An 18,563-nucleotide genomic window follows, 5' to 3' on the forward strand; every position below is an offset into this window, starting at 1 on the left:
GTGAAAAATACAGAATCTTAGACCCCACCCCAAACCAACTAAGTCAGAATCTTTTTTTTTTTTTTTCTGTTTGTCACACTAAAGGTTTATTTTTTATTTCAATAGATTTAGGGGGTATGAGTGATTTTTTGGTGACGTGGATGAATTGTACAGTGAAGTCAGGGATTTTAGTGTACCTGTCAGGTTACTTTTGATTCCTTACCCTCCCCCCTGAGTCTCCAAAGTATATTAATATACTACTCTGTATGGCGACGTCTACCCATGGCTTAGCTCCCACTGAGTACGCATGGTATTTGTTTTTCTGTTCCTGAGATACTTAGGATTTTGGCTTCCAGTTCCACCCAAGTGACTGCTAAAGACATTATTTCATTCTTTTTTATGGCTGAGTAGTATTCCATGGTATATATACGCCACATTTTCTTTATCCACTCATTAGTTCATGGGCACTTACTTCTTTCCCCAAAGGTTGCTTTCTTTCTCTTATCACGATCAGCTATTGTGTATGTTGGTGGGGACAGGGAGGGGTGCTGGCTTTCACAGGATCACAGAACAGATCAGAAATCCGTTCAGGCACACAGAACCCATCTAGCAGCTCCTCCCTTTAGGGCTGTCAGAGAACACTGTGGTAAAATACACCTAGTATAAAATTGACTATTTTAACCGTTTTTAAGTGTACAGTTCACTAGTGTTAAGTATACTCACACTGCCATGCAACTCATCTCCAGAACTCTTCATCTTGCAAAACTGAAACTCTATATCCATTAAACTCCCCATTCCCCCTCCTCATAGCCCCTGGCCACTGCCATCAGAATCTGCATTTTAACGAGATCCTGAGGTGGAGATTCATAGCACCTTAAAGTCTGAGAAGCCTGATCTGGAACGTAATTTGTTCTTTCCAGTTCTATGCTTAGGTCTCTAATATATCTTTTACCTGAGATTTCAGCAAAAAATATATTCATATAATTCACAAGGAAGTAGAGGCTAATCCCTTGACTGCAGCTTCTTTTAGCACCATCCACCATTAAGCCATCCTAGCAAATTTGGATCAGTACATCATGATAACTGAAGTTGAACCTTATTTACTGTTATGATCAAATTCAATCCACAAGGCAAGAAGCCCCTAAGGTTAGGGAGAAATTAAAAACAGATATCATGTAGTATGGGTGTTCCCAAGTTGTTTTTATCAGTAAAGAAAATGGAAATAGCCTGGATGTACTTGTATTTCAACCATATGGTCCACTAACAGAGAAAAGTGTGGATATGCCAAAGTAGTGGTAGAAGTCTAGAATTTACAAATACTAATTTGTTTTTGATTGCCATAGGTCAAGTAAATTCTTCTTAGAAGTTAAAGCATGTAAGCTTCTAATGTCAGCTTTCCTCTAATAGTTAATTAACTTTTTTACTTTACAGAATTGTCTTGATTTTGAAGCCCTGGCATTCAGAAACATCCTGACTTCTTGTTTTTGAATGTGAACCACTCGATATTTGTATGAAAATGAAACAAATCCTGGCTGCCTATCTTTGTTTGTACTGTAAAGTTTCTATATCTGCTTTAATTAATTTACATTTAGTTGTGACAAAGTGAGAGACAATGTTATATGACAAGAACAGTTTCTGTAATATGAAGTATGGATCAAAAAAAAGAAATGATTTTAGACAAATGGCTTGAATGAAATTACAAGGAGTGCATTAAAAAACACCAGCAGTAAAATCTCTTGAAGAATTAAAATGATAGGCTAAAAACAAAAAACATTCTCTTTAGAAAGTATTGATTTGCTGCTGGCAATCTATATTCTTCTTCTTTGTTTAAATGGAGGACTCGTATGTACCTCTTCCTGCTTATCCTCTGGAGGCTTTGGCACAGATGAAATTACCTAGTTTAAAAAAAAACAAAGAATATTAAAACTTAGTTTTTATAGAAGAGGTGGGATATATATCCAATTGTTCAATCCTTGCCATCGCTTTTTTTTTTTTTTTTTTTGAGACAGGGTCTTGTTATGTTACCCAGGCTGGCCTGAAACTCCTGGGTTCAAGTGAGTAGCTGGGACTATAGGCGCACACTGGGCACACTACCATCACTTTTAAGGCAGAGACCTTGGTCCAAGTTCAAGGCACAGCCTACAACCTAGGCACAAAGTTTTTTGTTCAAACATTGATGACAGTAAATTTCTAATGCCATTAAAAAAAAAAAAACGGGAGGTAGGAAAATGAACATATGCTCTATTTTAACATTCCTTTATAGATCTAAAGTCACTTGTTATTTTATGGATACTGACAGATAACCCTGTTTTTACATTCTTGAAATATTGATAATGTTTGATAGATTTAGAGATATGGATGCTTGTGTAGTGAGGGAAATAAAACATTTGGAGAAATGAGTAGAAAACAGTATAATCCTCCATTTCCTAGTGGAAAAATGAAAACCAAACACATCATCAGAAAAAGTAGACAATAAGTCGAAGCAGAGTAAGACAGTCTTCATCTGAAATGGAAAGGTATTAGCAACTGTAGTAAATTTTATTGAATATTTCTTGTTTTTGTTTTTGTTTTTTTTCCTATTTCTGTATCTAGAATTTGAACACTTTTTTCCCTGAAAATGCAGTCAGCTCTGGCTGAGACAGTTATGTATCTGTATCTATGCCTCAGTTCAGCCATAACTGAAAAAAGGTTGTGCACCAGCACAAACTGAAAAACTTAAGAAGGCTTAATCATAAAAAGTGTGCCCATGGATTTTAATTATTATTAAACAATGCTTCATCTTTAGCCAGATAATAATTTTCTGGTAAAAAATGCACACAGAAGAAATTAAGCTACCTTAGGCTACATTGTAAAATATGTGTATAACTATGTGAAAAGCACTTTCTGAACCTTGGAGTTAAATATAGGAAATGGTTGGGACCTTCAGTTTATAAAAGTGTCTTTCAAAAGCTAACTCAAATGTTAACTTTCTTTTATTTGTGCTTAGGAAATGGAAAACAATTATTTAAATAACATTTTTAAAAACCTACCTAGATAACACAATCTAGGTCTAATCATTTAAGAAAGTTCACATCTGAAACGCAGACATGGAGGCCCAATTTTTAGAAATTTCACCATTTTCTTTCTTTTTCTTTTTTTTTTTTTGAGACAGAGTCTCACTCTGTTTCCCGGGCTAGAGTGAGTGCCATGGGCTCAAGCGATCCTACTGCCTCAGCCTCCCGAGTAGCTGGGACTACAGGCATGCGCCACCATGCCCAGCTAATTTTTTCTATATATATTTTAGTTGTCCAGATAATTTCTGTCTATTTTTAGTAGAGACGGGGTCTCGCTCTTGCTCAGGCTGGTCTCGAACTTCTGACCTCGAGCGATCCACCCACCTCGGCCTCCCAGAGTGCTAGGATTACAGGCGTGAGCCACCGCGCCCGGCCTTAGAAATTTCACCATTTTCTATTGCTTTTTTTTTTTTTTTTTTTTTTTTTGAGGTAGGATCTTGCTCTGTGACCTGGGCTAGAGTGCAGCGGCATCATCATTGCTCACTGCAACCTCAAACTCCTGGCTCAAGTGATCCTTCTGCCTTAGCCTCCCAAGTAGCTGGACTACAGGTGCACACCACCAAGCCTGGTTAATTTTTCCATTTTTAGTAGAGACGGGGTCTCGCCCTTGCTCAGGCTGGTCTCAAACTCCTGACCTCAAGTGATCCTCCTGCCTCGGCCTCCCAAAGTGCTAGGATTACAGGTGTGAGCCACTGCACCTGGCCTTATTGCTATGGCACCTGGCCTTATTGCTATCTTTATTACAGAAGCAATATAATAATTTTGAATTTGATGTAATCTGTAATAACTTTGAATTTAAGAGAAATTATAATAATTTTCCTTTTCAACTTTGGCTTATAATAGATCTATCTGGGGAGCTTTAAAAAAAGGGGGGGGAGGCCTTGGGCTCCACTCTCACATATTGACTTAACTGACTAAAACCACCAGTTTAATATTTTGTATCTACAGTGATATAAAATATGTCTGTTCGTTGTTTAAAGCAAGGATTAACAGTATCAAAGTAAATGAATGTTAGGCAAATTCAGTTAATTCAACAGAAAAATTGTAGGAAAAATACCTAAAAAGTGAAAAAAAATTACAATACAAATAATTCTCCATTTAGTTACTTGTTAGTGCTACAACCAAACTGCCTCTTAAAACAGTAATTTAAAATGACCTTACCTTTTTAAGCTTATTCCGAATTAAATTCGCTGTTGTATTCAATGAGTCATCGTGCATATCCACTTTAGGTATGTCTGGTAATAGAGGCCCAATCATAACCTCATTACTACTACTCGTGCTCGTTTCAAGAAAAGTTCCAAGTTTACGATCATCTTCTCTTCTTCTTTTCCGCTCCTGCAGTTGTGTTGTCCTAGGCATAAATCTGTCAGCCGCCTCTGAAGGAGTGATAGCTTTTTGTGTACCACAATAGGTCACTGAGTTTTTAAACGTGTTCACCTGTATTTTCTGCAAGGAGTCACTGTGGTAACAATGCTGCACTGTTTGATCGTGGTTTCCACCATCCTTAGAGGAGTTTGATGCTCTGTCCACATGCTCCCTGGATGAACACGTACATTTTGAGGAGAAATAACATAAAGGCAATTCACAAGAATAAGGAAGACCAGGATTTGAGTTCCCTGTAGAAGCGTTCAAAGCAGCTGCACAAAATCCAGACATCTCTGAGTGGAAGTCTTGTCTAAAATCTTTTGTGTCTTTTTGCTCTGCAACCAGTTTCTTCTTTGTCATGTAATGGTCTTTATATTACAATAAAAAATTGAGGGAAACAGAAACAAAAATGGCTCATTTATTGTTTTCATCATTCAGAAACATATAATTTTAAAAACAAACATCACTTTAAAATGTTAACAAATTCAATTCCAAACTATTTCTTGGGCAGGGAATACATTCATGAATTCATACATTTAAAAGCTAAAAAGAATAAAAAGGTATCTAGTGTCAAGTGTCACCCTTTTCTTGCTCCCCACTGACCGGGTTTCCACACCCCATAAGTAATCACTATTCTTTCTTATCTGTCTCGTATGTCTTACTTCCCCCCTCCTACCTGTACCTCTTTTTCTTTCCACTAAAAAAGGTAACCTATGATATCCATTTCTCTGCACCTTTGCCTTTTCCACTCAATTGTAGGTCTGGTAGAGTTTTTCCATGTCACTACATATAAAGCTTCTTTTTTAATGGTTTCAGAACAATCTACCACATGGATGTATCATGCTGCTTAGTTTGTGTTTTTTAGTTATTAAAGGAAACAATATGCTGGGCCCACTTAGACGGCCTGCACAGGCCTCTTCCATGGTCTACCTTCCCAAAGGCAGACTGCACCACTAGAGTGGAGTGTGAAAAGATGAAACTAGCTATGTGTTGATGAATGTTCATGTATGGTAGGTACATTAGCTTAGTCTCTCTACCTTTGTATGCTTTGAAATGTCCATAATAACAGTTTTTAAAAAGTGAGACTAAATATACAAATGTACCAAGTAGATGCTAGAATGCTGCAGATAAAGAGAGCTTAATGGAATGTTAGAATGGATTTATCAAAAACAAACAAACAAAAAAAAGTGCTTAATTACGGTAGCCAAGGCCAAACAAGTTATAGTTTAAAAACACCATATCACCCTGCCACTTAAAAGCTGGAGCAACACGAATCTAATTCTAAGGAAGTCAGGGCCAGGGCAAAAAGGTCTTAAGAGGAAGGGGAGCAAAGAACAAGGATAATATTACACTAGCCTTCTATCACAAACACTGAGATGAATAAAGCAAACAGCGAGCTCTGAACGGAGAATCCAAAGATGGTTTTAATCCCTATTTTGCTCCTAATTTATCTCTAATAATATAGGCTAGTCACAAACTTTCTGGGCCTTAGTTTCTTTACCTATGAAAATTAGGACACAAATCAGATAATCTGAAAGATCTTTCTCCACAATAATATTTTGTAATTTCCTTTGCCACACAAACATGCAAGTTTTTCTGGTGCCAGTTATTTACATATCTCATAAGTGAAAGTTCAATGTCTAAAACTGACCAGGGATTCTCAACAGCTCTCTTGCCAGAATTCTAGGTAAGTTTTTCAAGGGTCTTCCCACCTTACTTCTCTTTTCTCACTGCTTTCTGTGACTGATTACAGAAGGGGTCTGTGGGGCAGTTAGCCAGCTGGTCAAAAGTAGAACTTTTCCATGATTAGCAGCTGGAAACTAGTCTGCAAATCATAATTGCTTCTCAATGCCTTCAGGTCAAAGTCTTAATTCCTTACATAGGACACAAGGCCCTTCATGATTCACTTCTTAACCACTTTTCTAAACTTCTCTCTCACTGAACCCTCTGTGCTTTGTTTATCCTGTACTAATCATAGTTCCTTAAATACATGATGCTTATTCATTCCTCTAGGCATTTTAACATGCTGCCTGACTCACCTTTCTCTCTCTTCCTCTCCCTCTGGGTAATGTCTACTTACCCTTCAAAACTCAGCCACTTCTCACATCCTGTAGAAAGTTTTTCATGAACCAACATCTCTCCCTTTCCAACCCACATTATGCAGTATGCTGCAGAGAAACCCTGTAGTTGACACTTAATGAATATTGTGATTATTATTTACATGCCTCTCCTCTCACCAGACTGGGAACTGCATGATGGTATACATAGCAGAGTGCCTGACATGTAGGAGGCACTTAGTAATGGGCTTTCCATACCTTTATTTTTAGTAGTTCTTGCAATATATATCTTTCTTTCTTCTAGTTTTTTTCTAGTTTCTTCAACTGTTTCAAATTCTGGAGCATAGCACACATGAAGCAATCCTCCAAAGAAACTCTGTTCATCCATTCTTCTTTTGGCTGTCCTGAATAGAAATAAGTGATAGCAGGGTTTATTAATCTAGATTTACTTCAGATGAAGTTTTAACTTGTATACAACAAATACACAGATACATTGATCTAAAGAGCAAAGTCTGGCTTTGCTATATGTATATACATCCTATGGACTGGTTAATTCAGATGCTCTGCTTGTGGATGATGTTGATCCTACGGACCCAGTATGTACCCTTAAAGCCCTCCCTTCCCTCTCCCAATAGTGTTAGCAGATTTTGACCTAAGCCACCCACACATATCCAGACTCTCTCTGACTAAGGACCCAGGTGGTTGGCCTGAGGCACATAAACTGTGGTCATAAAATAGAGCTCTTCTCTGTGTTAAATGGCCCTTGAGAGCTAGTTCATACTCATTTTAGCCTTTTCAGCACAATGTGTACCTATAATGGGATTCATATATTAAACAAATCAAATTAAAAACACTATAACTGTGTAAAACTTTCAATAACTGCTGAGTTATATATAGCTATATAACGCCTAGTCAATGAGAAAATAAGAGGAATGTTATTCATTCAGTAAATATTTATGGAACATCTAGGACTGGCTGGGAACTATAAATAAGTAAATTTAAGTACTTCTGTATTCAGGGATAGTGATGAGTACTTATTGAGATTTTACCATGTGCCAGGCAATGTCATAAGTGTTTCGCTTGAATTAACACCTCACAATAGGCCGGGCGCGGTGGCTCACGCCTGTAATCCTAGCACTCTGGGAGGCCGAGGTGGGCGGATCGTTTGAGCTCAGGAGTTCGAGACCAGCCTGAGCAAGAGCGAGACCCCATCTCTACTAAAAATAGAAAGAAATTATATGGACAGCTAAAAATATATATATAGAAAAAATTAGCCGGGCATGGTGGTGCGTGCCTGTAGTCCCAGCTACTCGGGAGGCTGAGGCAGGAGGATCGCTTGAGCCCAGGAGTTTGAGGTTGCTGTGAGCTAGGCAGACGCCACGGCACTCACTCTAGCCCGGGCAACAGAGTGAGACTCTGTCTCAAAAAAAAAAAAACACCTCACAATATGATGAAACTGAAATACTGGGACAGTATATAACTTGGCCATGCTCATACACTAATTTGTAGAGCTAGGATTCAAACCCAGATGTCTCACTCCCAAGCCTACTAGACTAGGTGCTGTGGAAAATACAAAGCTGTAGAAAATATGCTTCCCTAACCATGGGGAGCTCACAGGTTGGTTAGGAAAATGAGATTACATATAACAGCTGCCTGAGAACAACACATGACTGCAGAAAATCAAGTGCTTTGTGGTAGACTATGAGTTCTACTGATAGCACAGAAAAGAAAACGTGAATTGTAATAGCCAAGGAAGGATGGGTCTCAAGAGCAGATTAGTGACAAGAATAGGGGTCAAAATAAAAATAGATAAGGCATTGCATACTTCTGCCTTATTGGAGCAGAGGGTTTATGTGATATAACCTCAAGAAGTAGGTCCTTTTACCCCATAGATTTTACAGAAAAGGAAAAACAGGTTTAACAGGGTTAAATAACTTGTCCAAGATCATGAAGCTAAAAAGCAGTGGGACTGGAAAACTTACTCCCAACCCAATTTTTCTGTTTGTTTGTTTATTTTTGAGACAGAGTCTCACTAGCCTTGCCTTGGCATCAGCCCTGCTCACAGCAACCTCAAATTTCTGGGCTCAAGCAATCCTCCTGCCTCAGTCCTGAGTACCTGGGACTACAGGCAAGTGCCACCAGGCCTGGCTGATTGCTTCTATTTTCAGTAGAGACAGGGTCTCGCTCTTGCTCAGGCTGGTCTCGAACTCCTGACCTCAAGCGATCCTCCCACCTCAGCCTCCCAGAGTGCTAGGTGTGAGTCATCATGTCTGGCCCCAAACCCAGTTTTTAATCTACCATACCACAGGATAGAAATTGTTAAGCATAGGAATGACGTGATGGAAATAGTGCTTTGGTAGGTTTAATCTTTAAAAAGACTAGAGGAAGACACGCGTAATATAGGGCCATATTAAGTTGCTGGGTAATTTAGGTATGAATGAGGGAAATCTGGGGCCAAAATGAGAGCAATAAGAATGAAGGAAATGAGACATATCTTAACTTGCATATTACCTTGCACTTTGTAACTTTGCAAACTTAATGAGATAAACTTCAGTAAAGTCTTCTGCAGGGTATTCATCTAGAGCATTATACTGTTCAATTGCACCATATAAAGCAAATCGCTCAACTAATTCTTTCATGGCTCCCACTGCAGGAACTCCTTGTATTAATAAGTACCGAGATTCCAAATTGATTGTATATACCTAAAAGAAATGTAGACTCATTAAACTATTTCACAAATCTGCCTAGGACAAATCTGCCCCTATTTTTAAAAAACAGAGCTTTGAAAACAACAAATAACCTGTTCAAACCAGTTAGCAAAACACAAAAAATGAAAATTTTGCCACTCCCTTTGCATAAAGAGTAACACATTCCATGTATCAGGGTATCTAACTAAGGCATATAACAGACTACCTTCAGTCGACATTTTTTCCCAGAAGTTGGGTCGGTAGACGTCACTGGGAACAGCCGCTCAACAAATACTGGGTGAGTACCAGGTGCCAGCAATATGGTAAACACGGAAGAGCCAATGGCTAAAACCCAGCCCTATTCTCGTGGAGCTTATATTCTAATAGTTGACCGAAAGGGTGGTGAGAAACTTTGGTACTTGACCTGGGGTTCTTCACGTCATCTCCTCGAGAGGTAGACCTGACAGCAGCCTTATCAAGCCCTTATTTACGTTAGTCTGGCCATGTGGAGCTTGCGCTTACATAAAACTACCAAGGATAGCGAACGAAACAGAAATCACTTTACCTTGACAGCACGAGGCCGTCGGCCCTCTCGGTATTTGGCTCGCGTGTCGCATACCTCCCTCTGGACGTGATGATCAAATAAGCCCCCGAGCTCCCCGCCACTCGACGCCATCTTGCCTGCTTTGGTCATCTCAAGAAGAACAACATCCGCTTTGCTGAACTCCTGTTTATCCAATAAGAGAGCAGGTGGGTCACGGCGTGCCAGGATTGGCTGGAGAATCGACAGCGTCGGCTATCATTTCCTGCGAGAGAGGAGAGGATGGAAGAGGTACTGCCTCCCAGCGGCTCGGCGGAGAGGCCCGGTGGGTGACAGGAGCTTGCTTCTCCCACAGTCTACAGGCGCACCGCGAGACGCGCCGCTGGGAGAGGGGGCGGGGCCGCAGGGGGCGGGGCCGATCGATCTTTTCGGGCTCCGACGCCCTCGGCCTGCCGGGGCTGGGGTCTGCCATAGCGCTCAGGTGGGCGACCCCGGAGTGGTGCTTTTGGACCATGTGGGGCAGCGATCGCCTGGCAGGTGCGGATGGAGGCGGGGCGGCAGTGACTGTGTCCTTTACCAACGCTCGCGACTGCTTCCTCCACCTGCCGCGACGCCTCGTGGCCCAGCTGCACTTGCTGCAGGTAACACGCCGTCCCCGGGGCGCCTGGACTGCAGCCTCGGGTCGGACAAGGCCGAGGCCCTTTAGGGACTCGGCGGCCGCTCAGGCCTTTGTCCGCGGCGGAACACTGGCTGCCTTCCCGGCGCTGCCGATCTGTGTAGAGGCCAGACTGAGGGGCCCTAGAGGGCAGGGCCGTTCTGGGTAGTCTCTACATCCCACACCATATCCAGTGCAACCTGGGGCCGTTAACTTGTCTTATTCCAGGTATTTTCACTTGGTGAAAATGGGCTTTGAAACAGCCTGATATTCTACCTCTGTATTCAGAAATAGTCTTCACTCTAGATTGGAAAAGCTCTTGAGAAGTCGTTTATTTTTATTTTGAAAAATGTTTTACCTGCCATCGATTTCCAGTTACCTGCGCTGCTGCCTTCCGGGCGTCAAGAAGAAGGGGCAGATTTGGTTTGCGGAGCCCCCTGTACCTTAACAGGGGCTGAGCACCACGTCCCACGAGCAGGAGAGGTGAATAAAATGATGCCTCTTGCCTGCATCGCTGACCCTCTGACAGCCGAAATGTGCCAGAACGTGCAGTGGAATGATGTATACCTGCACATAACGTAGTTAGGATCATTTGAACCTCTGCGGTCAGTAGCCCTTCTGGACGTTGCGGCTGTGGTATTTTACAGTTCTAACCACTGGCAGATAAACATTCATATCTTCATAATTAAAAATAGAGACACATGGTCTCACAAATTTGAGTGTGCTTACGGAGGCAGGGGGATAGGATATTTGTAATCCTTAAAAATCCTGGATGCATGGTACCCACCACTGGCTAATCTGTGCAGGAAATATTTAAGAGTTTGCAATAATTTCAAGCATCCCATCTTTCCACTTTAGCTATTTCCCCATAACTATTTTTCTAGATTTTTTAGTCCATCTTTCAAAATATATCAAATTCAGCAGAATCCTTTCCCCCCCCCTTTTTTTTTTTCATTAAGTAGGTATTCTTTTGGCCCTGACAAGCTTCCTTCATGGCTAGAGAGGAATCAGTCACTGTCACCAAGGTCCAGGTAGAATTTGGCTCAGTGATCTCTGGGTCAGCTTTGATGGAGATTTTCAATGTGTTTTCAAATCCATGTCTAAGGAGTTTATTGGAATAAACTCCCCACCTAATGAATTTATATATACTTCCTCATAGTAACTCTAATTTGATCCTAAGGTGTGGTTATTATTATAATACCTCACATCCATCGCTGTTTAAGAATTTAGGGGTCTTGATCTTTGTTTTAAATTTTGAGCCTTCAAGAATTTTTCATAAGAATTAATTCATGGATGTCTTCTTGAAATATAAATGTATTCACCCTGGAACAAATTGCTGTTTCTATTCAGCCTGTATCAGCAGAATATGCCAACTTTTCTTTCCAATTATCAAAGTAATATGTGTGTTTTATAAAAAATTTGGAAAGCATGGAAAATTATTAATGAGAAAATAAAAATTATTAATGAGAAAATACCCGTAATTTCAGAACCTAAAGATAACTAATGTTGACAGTTTCGATAAAATCTTCCAGTTTTGTTTCTAATCTTTATTTTTAACAGAAATGAGATCCTGCATACACACATATAGTTTTGTGTCCTGCTGTTTTCATATAATATTATGAGTGTTTTATTTTGTTAAAAGGTAATCATCATTTTAATTGGTTAATTAGTAGTCTAGTGCAAATTTGCAATAATTTTAATGTTCGCTGTGATTGACGATTTAGATTGTACTCAATTTTTAGACATCAAAAATGTATGATTACATTTTAGTAAAATGTTAAAAATGCACACCTTTGTTTATAAAATATTGTTGTCATTTCTGGTTATTTAAGATTGGGTGAGAGGGCATAGATAAAGCAGGAAAGTTCACCAGTTGGGAATTAATAGGTTGAATTATTTTATTTGGGCTGAAGCATTGAATACTGTTATAGATAATACAGTAATGGGAAGAGGCTTGGAACAATGGTTTTCTGACCCATGTCATACTTACCTTGAAGCTTTTAAAAATACAGATGTTCTGGTCCTTCCTCAGGCCTACTAAATCAGAATCTTGGGGAGTGGGCTTCAGGCATCTGTAATTTTAAAAATATCTTCAGGCTTCTTAGATGCACAAGAGTTGAGACCCACTGTTCTTGAATCATAAAATGTTAATGGTGGAAAGGACATTAGATATCTAGGGCATTAACATATCTAAGGCAAATGGCACTCCTAGGCCAGTACCATTTCCATGTAGTTGATTTGCTATCTTGTCTGTAGTTTATTCTACATAATCTAGTTTAGCCTTCTGACTCTTCGTTCTATAACCAATCTCCTTTCTGCTTCTGTTCTCTTACTCATGCCTTTCTTTTCTAAAACATTTTTCCCCCTTCTGTACAAATTCAATGCCTTTAAAAAGAGTGCAATTGTACCTCCTCCATATATCTTTCTAATTCTCTGTTGTCCACATTTGTCTCCTTTTCACAACATGACTGTTGTGTTTATGTGGCACATCTCATTTGTTACATTCAGTTCTATGTTTCAAGTATAGTCTTCTCTTGTTTACCTAAATCCTTATTTCAGGATTGGGTACCCAGTAGATGCTTTAAGTCAGGATTTCTCAACCTTGGCACTATTGACATTTTGGGCTGGATAATTTCTTGTTTGGGGGGCTCTCCTGTACATTGTAAGATGTTTAACAGCACCCTTGGCCACTGTCCATTAGCTGCCAGAACCACCTCCCCATGCAGTTGTGACAACCAAAAATGTCCCCAGACATTGCCAGATGTCTATGGAGGGACAAAATCACCCTGCTTGAGAACCACTGCTTCAACTCAGTTATCTTGTCCAGACTCTGGGCTCAGGACTTGCTGTGATCACAACAGGGGGAGAAGATTCATATTCTCACTGAATCAAAACAAATGAACCTAAATTACCATCCAGATATGACCACACAGTTTGTTATTTCCCTTGTGTTAGCAAGAGATACCCCACAGTCTGGGCATTCCTAAGGCATTTCAACCTATGGTTTCACTTGAAGATTTCCTTTGCAGTGATACTGGTACCGTGATTTGGACCAGAGCAGTTAGTCAGGTTATTTATTGATTAAACCCTTGCAAAAGAGGCTCCTTTCGGGCTATTTGTTGCCACTCCCTGAATAGCCAGGGGCTCTGTGGTTCAAGTAAAAGGTTTTCACATAAATATGAACTCAGAACATTAGTCTGCAAAGTTCCCTAAATCTAACTAAACTAAGCACATGTTATGACTTTATGGAGGTAGTTACTACATTTTGACCAAATAAATAATTGAAGTGTTTTCCTGTTTTATAAAGTTGATTTTTCCTTTTTTCAATGAGCTGGTAGACTTATCTTTTTTGGTATTTCAGGGCATCTTTCATATTTCCTGATTTAATGTCTCTGGTTTTAAAAGTTTCTTCATATGAAACAGGAAGAATTGATCTGGATTATATATCACTGACTGAAGAAACCCCATAGAAAGCATGTGGGGCCTTGGTCACCTTCACACTTGTATCCTCAGCTCATATAGTTACAGCTGAGATAGTAACTTAGGACTTTTGATTCCAAATCTAGGGCACTTTCTAATTTATTAAACTATACTTGGTTGAAATATTTTGTCAGCCATAGCAGGTGGACAGTTCTCTGAAAATTGCTAGAAAAATTACACAAGTAAATGATACATGATGGCTGCATTCTATATATAAAATTATGTTAATTTCAAGTATATTATATTGCCTCAGAAGTGACTCCAATGTCCTTTGAAATTTGTCCTATTTCAAGAAGCATAAGCTGTCTGTACCTAGTTTTGAGCTAGTAAAATTTCATGTAAATGAATTAATTTGATGTTTAATACTTTCAATTAAATTAATTTTGATAGTAATAAATGAATTTAATAATACTGAAGTTTCCTGATATAATTCTTGATGACTATTAATCAGATATTTACTTTTTATTGAAAAATGATACATGTGTAAAAATGCTCATGATGCAATATTAAGGAAAAAGGATATTAAATTGTTCCTATAGTATACAAGTATATAAAAAATTAACTTCAGCCTGAGCAAGAGCGAGACCTCATCTCTACTAAAAATAGAAAGAAATTATATGGACAGCTAAAATATATATATAGAAAAAATTAGCCGGGCATGGTGGTGCATGCCTGTAGTCCCAGCTACTCGAGAGGCTGACAGGAGGATCGCTTGAGCCCAGGAGTTTGAGGTTGCTGTGAGCTAGGCTGACGCCACGGCACTCACTCTAGCCTGGGCAACAGAGTGAGACTCTGTCTCAAAAAAAAAAAAAAAAAATTGCACATAGAAAAAAGGATTAGCAAGAAATAGACAAAATGGTTCACATGGTTATCTTTTTCTGAAGGGAATATCAGTAATTCCTTTTTTTCCTTCCAAGTTTATATATTTTCCAAGGTTTCTATAATGAGTTTGTAATTTTTTAATCATAGAAAACACTATTTTTAGTCCTTGGCCACAAACTTACATATTTTATATATTTGCTCTTTCAATGAGAATAAATTTTATATTTTGCTTTTTTTAACTTATAAATATATTTCCATAGTTCTATGAACCTTTAAAATTATTATTTAAGAAGCTACATAATACAACATTTCCAGAAAGGTACACACCATGCTATTAACAGTAATTACCTCTGGGAACAAGGGCATGTCTCCACATTTTATCCTTTTGTACTTTTTCTGCTTTTACCATGTACATTTATTACTCTAACAAATAAGTAAATAAATATGGGATTGCATAATCCATGTGGTTAGTGTTTCATAATTCTGAAGCTATGTTTTTATATATTGTTATGTTTTTAAAGCTCTTGATATGTTTCTACTTATGTACTTCTACATAATTGTTATATATGGCTCAATGGCTGTGTAAGTTCAATGACTATGTATTACCATTTTGAAGTCTGAAACGTTTGAATCAATTTATAATGTTGTCATAAGAATATAAGGGTATTGGTTTTATTCATTAGCTTCACCAGCACTGGGTTTTGGAATGATTATAGCTTTTGAAATGCTATGACAAATGTGAATAACAGAGAGCTGTCAACTATCTATAGAACTCTTTATATGTGTGGATTACAATAATAGTTTATTTTTCTGTCAATCTAGAAAAACATGTAAAAACTTTAAAAATTTTTCACCTTCCCATTTCTCATGTGAATAGAACCAAGCTATAGAAGTAGCCTGGGGTCATCAGCCTGTATTCTTGAGCTGGGTGGAAGGCAGGCGTTTTAGTGATCAAGGTGAAAATGTGGCTGAAATTAACCGACAAGTTGGTCAGAAACTTGGACTCTCAAATGGGGGACAGGTAAGCACATAATAACTTTCTTCCAGTGTCACATAATATAACAATGGAAATAAAAGTTCAGATTTCTTTTTAAAAGGCAGTGAGATAACACCTAATTTGTATGCTGTTATAACTAGTCTAGGATATTCCAGTTGGCTGTATTTGTTAAGTCATTATTTTGTAGTTTCCCATGCTCCCTACTTGATTTTTTATTTTACTATTTTACTTATTTTCCATTTCTCTAATTTTGTTTTTCATGTTATTTTTCCTTTCTGAATTACTGGTTTTTACTTACTATTATTGAACTTGTTTCATTTGTTTCTGACATATTTTCTAACCTTCAATGGTCTTAACGTGATTTAAAAAAATCAATTCTATACAGGGTTATTATTTTTTTCACTTTTTTCTTCTCTTATGAATTTAATATGCTTAGATTGTAAACTCACAAACTTAAAGCCCTATGTCTATTTTTTGTTTTATTATGTTCATCAGATTATTCCTTTAAAATTTTTTAAACTATAAAAGTAATAGGTATTCATTAAAATATTTTCAATTGAAAGTGAAAAATGAGTTTTTGCCTTTCCCCAAGCCCGGTTTCAAAATGAATTTTTACTGTTTTTTAGGATTTCACTAGATCTTTAGGATTTAAAGAATGAGATTATATATTTTCTGCCATTTTTACCACACAAAATATATCAAGTACCTTTCCATGTATTATAAACACTATACATTATAAACACTATACCTCTCTCTGTAGATGATCCTGTATTGTAGCAATGCCACCAAGACACTATCTCCCAAAGAATCATCGGTAGGAACCGAAAGTGGACTGGCTAGCCTAGGAGTCCTTAGTTTCTTAGTGGGCAGTGTTAGGTTTGTTCCAGGTGGGAACCCGAAAAGTATGTGATCATAAAGCCTGTGAAACAAAAGCTGCAGGAGTCTGGGGAGTCCGGTAAATCTAACTTTGACCACAGAGGGCTACAGCAAAGCCTGGCATTGCTATGCCCCTGATAAGGATGAAGCTACCCCCTCCCCTATCTCTGAGGTGTTGCACACCTTCCCCCCCACCCCTCCCACCCCACTCGGGGAGAAACCCTCTATGAAACCCAAGGCTTTCCCCTTCCTCATGGTGGATGCTCTTTTGGCCTCCATCCATCTGCACCCAGATGCTCAAAATATATAGCATTTTGCTACACATGAGGCTTTGTGTGTCTCCCTCTTGGCTCCGACCTAACAGGCAGGAGTTTCCTTGTGCTTCCTCACAATCAGTCATCCTATTCAGTAAGGGAGATACTGCAGGGAAATTCACTGAAGAGTCTGGGGTGAGGCACTCAGTGAAATTCTGCTCCAATCCACAAAAGCAGAGAGGAAGGACTGGTTACCTAGAGCATTTAACATGCCAAGGCTTTGGATGTTACTCCCTTAAACCATGGAAATGCCTGTAAAAGGGGAAAGGAAGTAAGGTGGTGGACTCTAGCTTATTGAAACACACTAGCATTTCTTGTATCTGTGAGAGTGAGAAGGTATTTGTTTTACTTTTAGCTGTGAAAGATTTTACTTCTACATAATTGTTTCTGATTTCTCTATTTCAGTATATTTTTCACTTTTCTAGAAGTAGCATGGCTTGAAGTTAGTTAGAAAGTTAACAGTTGCAAAACATCTAGAAATAATGAGAGTGTATGTTAGATCAAATGATGGCTTGATGATATTACCATTTCCCCTTATATTTTTTACTTATATTTCTTTCTTTTAATGATTATCTGTATTTATTTTTGAAAAGAGTGTTGCAGTAGGATGTATTTTCCTTTCTATAATTTCTATAATTGGTTGTGAAATAATTTTTCCTAAAATGCTGAGTATATCAAGGCCTAGCTAAGTACAATAAATACTTGTCGCATGAAAGACTACACATAGACGTTACATGCACTAACACACACTCTGTCACTCTGACTCACCTAAAAAGATAAAAAGATAACTTCTTATATTCTAGGGATATAGAAAAGTCTTTTAAAATTAGTTTTAAATTTTTTATTTTTTCTAGGTATTTCTCAAGCCGTGTTCCCACGTGGTATCTTGTGAACAAGTTGAGGTGGAACCGCTCTCAGCAGATGATTGGGAGATACTGGTAAAAAAAAAAAAAATAAGATAAAAATATCTCTTTTTAAAGTACTTCAAAATATCAGTCTCTTTAGAGTTCTCAGAACTTTGTTGGTTTGAGTTAGAAGAGCGAATTGATAGAGATCTAATGTACAACATGAGGACTACAGGTAATAAAATTGTACCGTGGATCCCGGCGTGCTGGCACGTACCTGTAGTCCCAGCTACTCAGGAGGCTGGGGTAGGAGGACTGCTTGAGCCCAGGAGTTGAAGGGTGCAGTGAGCTGTGATCATGTCATTGCACTCCATCCTAGGTGACAGAGTGAGACCGTGTTTGTAAAAAAAAGAAAAAAATGTACTTTGTCATGTTAAATGAGTAGATTTTAGCTGTTCTTGCCACAAAACAACAAAAAAATGGGTAGCTATGTGAGATGATAGATATGTTAATGTACTTCACTATAGCAACCTTTTTACTATCTATATGTATCCCATAACATCACGTTGTATACATTAAATATATACAATGAAGTTTATTTTTTAAAAAAAGAATGAATTGATATTTTCTTACTAGACATGGAATGGACAAAATGTAAAGTGAATTGATCTTTTTGTCTGTTGGTTCTAGGAGCTGCATGCTGCTTCTCTCGAAGAGCATCTTCTAGATCAAATTCGAATAGTTTTTCCAAAAGCCATTTTTCCTGTTTGGGTTGATCAACAAACTTACATATTTATCCAGATTGGTAGGTACAATTGCAATACTTGCTGTCATACTCTACAATGTAGCACTGAGTCCCAAGTAGAGATGAACACGCACTCATGAGCTTTGT

The 18,563-nt window shown here is 38.4% G+C and overlaps 2 protein-coding genes across 5 annotated transcripts in view; one reads left to right on the forward strand and one right to left on the reverse strand.

Annotated features, from left to right (window-relative positions):
• Positions 1 to 1,566: 1,566 nt before the first annotated feature.
• Positions 1,567 to 9,817, reverse strand: RBM48 (RNA binding motif protein 48). Its single transcript, XM_069461998.1, has 5 exons — positions 9,707 to 9,817; positions 8,966 to 9,156; positions 6,713 to 6,858; positions 4,194 to 4,765; positions 1,567 to 1,874 (listed from the first exon to the last, which is right to left on the reverse strand). The coding sequence occupies exons 1-5, from the start codon at positions 9,815 to 9,817 to the stop codon at positions 1,788 to 1,790; spliced, it is 1,107 nt and encodes a 368-aa protein (XP_069318099.1). The 3' UTR covers positions 1,567 to 1,787.
• Positions 9,818 to 10,101: 284 nt separating this feature from the next.
• The window catches only part of PEX1 (peroxisomal biogenesis factor 1), a 39,745-nt gene continuing 31,283 nt past the window's right edge, over positions 10,102 to 18,563 (forward strand). For 3 of the 4 annotated variants that reach the window (XM_069461805.1, XM_069461806.1, XM_069461807.1), the window contains exons 1-4: positions 10,102 to 10,323; positions 15,517 to 15,660; positions 17,681 to 17,764; positions 18,362 to 18,476. In XM_069461805.1, the coding sequence (XP_069317906.1) occupies positions 10,195 to 10,323; positions 15,517 to 15,660; positions 17,681 to 17,764; positions 18,362 to 18,476 (472 nt within the window). In that variant the 5' untranslated portion in view covers positions 10,102 to 10,194. The remainder of the gene's footprint in view (positions 10,324 to 15,516; positions 15,661 to 17,680; positions 17,765 to 18,361; positions 18,477 to 18,563) is intronic. The other variant, XM_069461808.1, reaches the window with a different exon arrangement.

Source organism: Eulemur rufifrons, chromosome 29 (genome assembly GCF_041146395.1).
Source record: "Eulemur rufifrons isolate Redbay chromosome 29, OSU_ERuf_1, whole genome shotgun sequence".
Classification (NCBI taxonomy): Eukaryota; Metazoa; Chordata; class Mammalia; order Primates; family Lemuridae; genus Eulemur; species Eulemur rufifrons.

Bases quoted from the DNA above. Each gene is read 5' to 3' on its own strand.
- RBM48 (XM_069461998.1), bottom strand. From the start codon at position 9,817: ATGGCGTCGAGTGGCGGGGAGCTCGGGGGCTTATTTGATCATCACGTC. The intron at 9,157-9,706 runs GTAAAGTGATTT...CATTTCTTTTAG, and splicing joins GACGGCCTCGTGCTGTCAAG to GTATATACAATCAATTTGGA. The intron at 1,875-4,193 runs GTAAGGTCATTT...TTTTTAAACTAG, and splicing joins TTCGGAATAAGCTTAAAAAG to GTAATTTCATCTGTGCCAAA.